At 33.5% G+C, this 9,051-nt stretch overlaps 1 protein-coding gene across 1 annotated transcript in view; it reads left to right on the top strand.

The window, feature by feature from the left end:
* The window catches only part of LOC105761413 (receptor-like protein EIX2), a 40,300-nt gene continuing 31,249 nt past the window's right edge, over nt 1-9,051 (top strand). The window contains exon 1 of the mRNA XM_052623855.1: nt 1-543. Within this exon, the coding sequence (XP_052479815.1) occupies nt 6-543 (538 nt within the window). The 5' untranslated portion in view covers nt 1-5. The remainder of the gene's footprint in view (nt 544-9,051) is intronic.

The raw sequence follows: 9,051 nt of genomic DNA, 5'->3' as shown, positions 1-9,051 counted from the left end.
CAACCATGAAAAGTGTTACAATTACCTTATTCCCATTTCTTCTTGTCATTCTAGCTAACTGTTTTAGCTTTTGTGATGCCAATTCCAATGTGCTTTGCTTTGAAAGTGAGAGAAAAGCCCTTTTGAAGTTCAAGAATGATCTCGTTGACCCTTCAAACAGGTTGTCTTCTTGGGTTGAAGGTGGGGGTTGCTGTAAATGGCTCGGTGTCGTGTGCCATAACTCAACAGGCCATATCAACCAACTGCACTTGGCTGCTCCTCTTTCAGTGGCCCATTTTGATGCACCAGTTGCTGAATGGGAAGCTTACCATCGATCAAAGAACAATTCCCTGCTAGGAGGCAAAATAAATCCTTCACTGCTGGAGTTGAAGCATCTCAGTTCCCTGGACTTGAGCAATAACAATTTTAGCGGCATACAGATCCCGAAGTTTTTCGGTTTGCTGGAGAGTTTATCATATCTTAACCTCTCTCAAGCACGATTCCAGGGAGCAATTCCTCATAACCTGGGGAATCTTTCAAAGTTGCAGTATCTTGATCTTGGAGGTAATGATCTCAAACCAAAAAGCCTTCAATGGGTTTCCGGACTTTCTTCCTTGCAGTACCTTGATTTGAGTCATGCGGATCTTAGTAAAGCAACAGATTGGCTACAGGTAACATTCCAACATCCTTCATTGTTAGAGTTGCACTTGTCAGCTTGCAGTTTGGAAGATGATGCATCCCCGATCAGTGTCAATTCTACAAAATCACTGGTTGTTCTTGATCTTTCTGAGAACAACTTTTCTTCAGTACCTATGTCGATATTTGGTCTTCATGATCTTGTGTCCATTGATCTTAGTGGCAATTCCTTGAAAGGCCCAATTCCAGATTATTTTACGAACATCTCACTTCTTGAAGTTCTTGATCTTAGTGGGAACTCACTCAATTCATCCACACCCACCTCTTTGTTTAGTTTGTATCATCTTCAATTCCTTAATCTTTCGAGCAATGAAATTGATCAAGACATATCACAAATCCTTCTGAGTCTGTCTAGATGTTGTTTGGATTGCTTAGAGTCATTGGATATGGCACATAACCATCTTTTTGGCCATTTAATTGATCAACTTGGGCATTTTAAAAACCTAGCTCACTTGTCGCTTGCTGGAAACAATATTTCTGGTCCCATTCCATTGTCCATAGGGGAGTTATCATCTTTGAAGTTGTTTAATGTTTCAGAAAATCAATTAAATGGTACTTTTCCTCTATGTTTTGGCCAACTGAAAAGTTTGGAAACTCTGGATTTGGGGTGTAACCAATTGGAAGGAGTTGTGTCGGAAACCCATTTTTCTAATCTCAGGAGATTGACAACTCTAGCGGCATCACAGAACAGGCTGAGATTTGAACCAAACTCAAGCTGGATTCCCCCGTTTCAATGCCGAATTATCAGATTGGGGCAATGGCATCTTGGCCCGAAGTTTCCTCGATGGTTAAAATTCCAAAAGAATTTATCTGTTTTAGATATCTCGGATGCAGGAATTTCGGATATCTTGCCCACTTGGCTTTTGAACTTGTCCACTCAATTTGAATATGTAAATCTTTCCTGTAATCAACTTACTGGAGGGATTTCATATTTGAACGTGACAGAAATTGTTGACTTGAGTTCAAACCGATTCACAGGCCCATTACCAAGAGTATTCACAACTTTACAAATTTTAATTTTGTCAAATAATTCATTTTCAGGCCGGCTTGTTGAATTAGTTTGTTATTCATTAAGAAAGGGACCAATGAGAATTCTTGCCATTGAAACAAATCTTCTCTCCGGAGAAATCCCAGATTGCTGGGATCATTGGCGAGGTTTGGGTTACTTGAATTTGGAAAACAACAAATTGACCGGAAAAATCCCACCTTCTTTGGGACATTTAAATCTTTTAGTGCTAAACCTTCGTAGCAATGGCATGTCTGGAGAATTACCATCTACGTTGCAACATTCTACGAGGTTGATTATGCTTGATCTTAGTGACAATCATTTCAGTGGAAGTGTACCAACATGGATTGGGGACAAGCTCTCAAAACTTGAGATTCTAAGCCTTCGATCGAATAACTTTGATGGCCACCTTCCTCAAAAAATTTGTCAACTTCAATCTCTTCGGATCTTGGACCTTGGCCATAACAACATTTCAGGAGCTATTCCAAAATGTTTTAGTAATTTTAGTGCAATGGCTAACAAAAGCAACCAGCACTGCTATATGTTTCAGTGGTCGAGTATCAGTACTAATTTCCTTTATTTGAGTGCATTATTGGTGCTGAAAGGACGAGAGGACGAATACGGTGCCACACTAGGGCTTGTTACGAGCATGTGCCTTTCAACTAATAGACTAATTGGAGAGATCCCAAAAGAACTTGGAAGTCTCGTTGAGCTACGGTCATTAAATCTATCAGGGAATCTCCTAATAGGAAATATACCGGACGAAATTGGCAACATGAAGTTGATGGAATCTCTTGATTTGTCGAGGAATCAATTGAATGGTGAAATCCCTCCAAGTTTTTCCAAATTGAATTTCTTGAATCACTTCAATGTGTCTTACAACAACTTGATAGGGCAAATCCCAACAAGCACTCAGCTTCAAAGCTTTGAAAGCTTGTCTTACGTGGGCAATCATCTTTGCGGACCTCCTCTCACTAAAAATTGCTCCTCAAAAGGTTTTTCAACTGATGTAGCAAATAATGGAAGTAACAGTGAAGGAAGTAAAGTGAATTGGCTTTATGTCAGCATAGTTCTTGGCTTTGTAATGGGATTTTGGGGTGTAGTGGCTCCCTTGTTTTTCATCAGGTCTTGGAGGCATGCATACTATCGAAAGCTGGACAATGTCTATGGTAAACTATATGTGTTTTGGGCTACTATGGGTATATAGTTTGATGAAAAACAAAATATGTATAAATAAAGTTTGTGTATGTAATTGATTATATAGGATTTCGATCTCAAATCTATTAAATGCTATATTTTAAAAGGGATTACATGAATCAATCGATCTTGACTTCGAGTTTAGACCCTTTTGCAAAACTGAATAGCATTTCAAGCTTGTTCAATTTTTTGAACTTAGAGCTTTCATGATGTGTGATTGTGTTTAATTGTATGTCAATAATGAAAATGTTGTTGGGTTAAAGAGTACAATAAGGTGCATTTAATAAACATAAAAAAATAAAATATATCGTAACCTGTTAGCATTTTTATAGTTCCGACAATTATAATGTGTTTATATTTAACCATTTAAAACAATAATTAATTTTGATTAGCAAAATCTAAACGAATATGAGTAAAATTTGATTAACTAATTCATTAAGACATGGAAGAAAATTTGACGCTGCAATAGGTTTTTTTTTATTATAATATTAAAGGTAAGGGATAAGGAAAATATGGTTTGAATCCGTACCAAATAAACATCTGACAAGAATTTTAATCAGCGGCGAATCTAGGCAGCTGGCAAGGGCACGGCCCCCTTAAAATATAAAATTACTATTTAAGTCCTTAATTTTTTTAAAATTTTAAATTAATAAATGTAAAATTACATTTTGACCCCCTAAAATTATAAAAATTCGATTTACTCTTTTAAAAGTTATAAAGATATAGACTATAAAAAATTAAAATTTCATTCGGCCCCTCTGAAAAGTTGTTTTGGCTTCACCCCTAACTTTAATCATTGCTTTTTTTACTTAATAATAAACCTCAATAACATATTTAATAATATTTTATTTTTAGAGTTGTTTGTAGCTTTGTGATGAATTTGATCTCTCCATCTTCTTTCCTTTGTTCATGCCCAACATTGCCATTCTTTTTCTTTTTCCTTTTCCTTCCTATATCTGAAATTTACCTTTAAAAAACCCCATCAATCATATTTATTGAAAAATTCAGTGAAGCACAATCAACGGAGTAAAAGATAATATTTATTAATGAAAATGGTATGAAAGCTATTAAATTGAAAAGATATTAGTGATGGTTTTTCTTCTTTGCTTACTGTATATAATGAAGAAAATATCAGCGAGTAAACAGAGCATGCCGAGGGAGTGAGACTTACTCCATAGACTTTGTTGACTTGACTTCATCAACGCTACTTGAGGAATTTTAAAGCTTGCTAAATTCCACGTTAGGTAGAGAAAGAAAGTAGCAAATTCAATTGGATGATTGAAATTCGTATTAGAATGTAACTAAAACTTCAATATCCTTCATAATCTTATGAAAATGAAATGTAATATGAGCACACAAATATAAAAATATTACCCACAATTCACAATATAAACATTTAAAAAAAATTAAATATGAGTCAGTCTTTAAAGTTGAAACAAGAGCAATGTTGGAAGTATTATTCTTAGCTTGGGATAAAGGATTTCGGAAAGTTGAAGTTGAGTGTGATAATGCTTTGTTGGTTGAATTGTTTTTGTCTGGTGAAGGAGCTAGTAGTAATTTAGTGGAACTGTGGCTGTTACATCAAGTATTGCGTTGGAAATGGGAGATTCGTATCCGACATATCCCAAAAACTCTTGGTGTTGCAGATCACATCACTAAATGTGCTAATATAGGTAGTTCCTTGATACGTTTATTTAGATCCTCACTGACTTCGGGCATGAGCTTGTTGAACAATTTGCATAATTTTAGTCAATTATAAATTAAAATTTGATTTGATTTAACCAAAATATAAATGTAAAAATAAAAATCTTAATCAAATTATATGTTTTCTAAAATTTTCATTTTCCTTTCTTTTCATTTTAAAGACCTAAAAAATCTTAATTGGCAGGTCATATCATGGGACTTGAAGTTACTCCATAGACTTTGTCCAACTTCCTTGTCAAGTTTATAATTTATTGAATATTTTTTATAGTTTTAAAATTATTTGTAAATGTGACATAAATATAAATTAATGTCACGTCAATAATGAAAAGTTTGAAGTCTAATTAAAGGCCCAATGGCCCAACAAACTAAACAATTTTCAAGAAAAAAAAAACAACAAAAACCCTAGCGCACCCTAGCCTTTGCCCGCCGCTCCTAGCACCTGCCACCAATTGCTTCGTCAACTACCCTTGCAAAAAACATGCAAGAACAGTAGCAAACAGTAGAAAAAAATAGAAAAATAATGTTGTAATTTGGCTATAAAAAGCTTACAAAAATCGATTGTATGTGGTTTTTTTTCATCAAAAAAATAGAAATAAAAAAAAAACAAAGCAATCGAAAAAAATTCAAAGGTGATCTTTTTTCTTTTCCTTTTTTCTTTGAATGTATTTTTATATATATAAAAAGATAAAATATAAAGAAAAGAAAAAAAATCTCACTTGGTGGTTGTTTTCTGCCACTGGAGCCGAGGAGTCTTCTCATTTTTCTGGAACTTTGGCTTTGATTTTGGTAGTTTTAACTCCAAATCGGAGTTCTACAAAAAATATAAGCAAAAGGGGCATTTTAGGTTTTTCGGCCACTGGGAATGGCAGAGCAGTCATTAGCGACCAATGGCCGTCGGCAGAAGCTCGCAAGTGCCGTGGCCGGAGTGGGGAAGACTGAGAGAAAAAAAAGGCTGAAAAGTTTTTTTTAACAGACAAAAGTGATTTTTTAATTAATTTTTTCACTTATATAGCCCTTCAAAACGACGTAATTTTGGGCTTAAGTCACAGACGCCAAAACGACGTCGTTTTGAAGATCGACACAATTATCGACCCGACCGGCCTCAAGATCTGGCTTTTTTTAAAAAGGGGGATATTTGCGCTTTTTGTCCTTCTACTTTTTAAGAATTTTTCAATATAGTCCTATTTCTTTTTTTCTTTTTAATTTATCCCCTTAAATTTTAAATTTTTTTATTTTGGTCCTTTTAAATGATGCGCATAGGAAAGTTTGGGATATTTTCCCACTCGGTCCCTGTCTCTTTTAGCGTGTTCCATTTGAGTCCTTATTAGCCTATTTATTTATATATTTCTTTTTCTTTTTCTAATTTATGCCCTTAATTTCATTTAAATTTCGATTTAGTCCTTTATTTTTAATCTTTATTAAATTGTTTTCTTTTATATTTATCTACTTATTTATTTATTCTTTCTTTATTCTTTCTCATATATTTAAAAAATATTGTTTATATTCTTTTCATTTATGTATATTGTCATTATTATTTTTTATTTTTAAGTATATTTCTCATATACTTAAATTTAATATTACTTATTTATTTATTTATTTATTTATTCTTTTACTTTTTAAATACTTAAATTTAACATTATTTGTTTTGCCTATTTATTTAATATTATATTTCTAATTTTTCCTATTTATTTATTATTCTTTTATATTTTAAATATTTAAATTTGATATTACTTATACTTCCCTTTCATTTTATTTTTATTTTTATTTTCAAATAAGTTACTTTATTTGTTTTGTTATCTACCCACATAGGCAATCTTATATTATTTCGCTATCACCATATCATACGTTAAATTTAAGCATTTATCCACGTGTATATTATGCCCGAATAAGTAAAATGCATATCGTTTTAAGTATTACGTTTGTTTTTTTTGCACGTTGCACAAAAAAGGTAAAATTTTCAAATCGTGGCAATGTTCATTGTTTTTGAAATTAGAAAAGTCGTGCTCCAAACTTATGGAGTATGGCTTCTTTCTAAAACTGAAATAGTCGAATATCCATTTAAGTAACGATTTACACAGCGAGTATTTTGATTTTCGAAAACTAAAGGTGTCATGTCCTAATTGACGGGACATGATCCTTCTTCTCGATTAATTCAGAATAAAACCCTTTCTATTAAAATATCTTAATACGAAGGGATCACATTTTAAATTCTCTTAAAATTTTCAATTTTCGACATTAAGACATCAAGTAATCAATTAGGTACCAATTTTGGGCGTAATGAGGGTGCTAATCCTTCCTCGTGCATAACCGACTCCCAAACCCATTTCCTGAATTTTGTAGACCAAAAATCATTGTTTTAGTGGATCAAGCCTTTTTATTAAAACAATCAAATTACGAGGTGATCCAATCACACCTCATAAAAGAGATTGGTGGTGACTCCCATTTTCGTTTTCGAAATATAAATCGTTTAAAAAAAGGTTTTTGACACCCTAGGGAAAAAAAGAGAGAAGAAATTTACTAAATGAGAGGCGAGCATGATTTTTTGAATTCCTCACAAAAGTTTCTAGAAACAGATAAAGTTAACAAGATATGATGGATTTGTATATTGTTGAAGTTAATCAGCTGGACAAAAGTTAGTAAAAATTTACCCTATTGCACTCTTTAACCTAATCATTCATTGTCAAAACACACTTTCATTAAATTATACAAGCTTGAAATGACATTAATTATTGCAAAAGGAAAAACACCAATCATGTACTGAGTACTAAAATCTAAACTCAAAATTATTAGTTCCTAGATCTGAGATCTGAAGATTATATAATCAATTATAAAACACAAATCTTAATTATACATGTTTTTTTTTCATCAAATTACGTACCCATAGTAGCTCAAGACACAACTTCCGACCAACATGATCCAACTTTTGATAATATGCATACCTCCAAGTTCTGATTAAAAACAAGGGAGCCACCACACCCCAAAATCCCATTACAAAGCCAAGAATTATGCTGACATAAAGCCAATTCACTTTACTTCTTTTATTGCTATCTCCATTATTTGTAACATCAGTTGAAAAACCTTTTGTGGTGCAGTTCTTAGTGAGAAGAGGTCCACAAATATCATTGCCCACCTAAGACAAGTTTTCAAAGCTTTGAAGTTGAGTGCTTGTTGAGATTTATTCTATCAAGTTGTTGTAGGAGACATTGAAGTGATTCAAGAAATTCAAAAACTTCGAGGGATTTCACCATTCAATTGATTCATCAGAAAATCAAGAGATTCTATTAACTCCATGTCGCCTCCCTGACAAATTTAATGATCACAGCCCAATGAGACTTGCAATTTCTTTGGAGATCTCTCCTGTGAGACTGTTAGCAGAAAGGTCATGCTAGTAACAAGTCCTTGTGTGGTCTCATATTCATCTTCTCGCCCTTTCATCACCAATAATGCTCTAAAATTAATGAATGGCCAAGGATTGGCCACGAAATAAGTTCACTATTGATTTTGGTTTTTGTGGCCATTGCAGTTAAATTTCTGAAACATGGTGGAATAACCCCTGAAATGTTGTTATGGGCAAGGTCCAAGTTTTGAAAGATAGAAGATCACAAATGTTATGAGGAATATGGCCATTGAAGTTATTAGATCGAAGGCATAGACCCATAAGTTTTGAGAGCTTATCACCAATCCATACTGGTACACTTTCACTGAAATAATTTTCATTAAGATCAAGAATAAACAAACTCGTAGAATTTCACAATGTGGAGGGTAATTCTCCAAACATGCTATTTTTTCGATGGTTGAGCAGTCTAAGATCTTTATGTAACAAAGGTGGGATTTTTCCAGTCAAATTGTTGTTCGCCAAATCTAAATAATTCAAAAACCGATGATTCCAACAATCTGGAATTTCCCCAGAAAGAAGATTTGCATCAATGTAAAGAGATCTCATCCATCCCTCTCCCGATGAGTTACAAACTAAATCAGAAAGGGATCCTGAAAATGAGTTATTTGACAAAACTAAAAAATCTAATGTCGGGAATACTCTCGGCAGTAGACCTGTGAATTGGTTTGAACTCAAGTCAACAATATTTTCACATCAAATATGAAATCTCTCCTCTAAGTTGATTAGAGGAAAGATTTGCATATTCAAATTGAGTGGAAAGGTTCAAAAACCAAGTGGGCTTGACATCTGAAATTCCTGCATAGGAGATATCTAAATGATACAACTTTAACCATTGGGGAAACTTTAGGCCAAGATACCAATCACCCAATTCAACACTTCCACATTGAAATGGGGGAATCCAACTTGAGTTTGGTTCAAATCTCAACATGTTCTTTGATGCTTTCAAAGTTATCAATCTCGTGAAATTAAAAAAGTGGGTTTCTAATACAACTCCTTCCAATAGATTATGCCCAAATTTTAGAGTTTCTAAGTTTGCCAGTTGTCCCAATCATAGAGGAAAAGTACAATTCAA

Source organism: Gossypium raimondii, chromosome 11, assembly GCF_025698545.1.
Source record: "Gossypium raimondii isolate GPD5lz chromosome 11, ASM2569854v1, whole genome shotgun sequence".
NCBI lineage: Eukaryota > Viridiplantae > Streptophyta > Magnoliopsida > Malvales > Malvaceae > Gossypium > Gossypium raimondii.
This window is presented reverse-complemented; position numbering and strand designations above follow the sequence as displayed.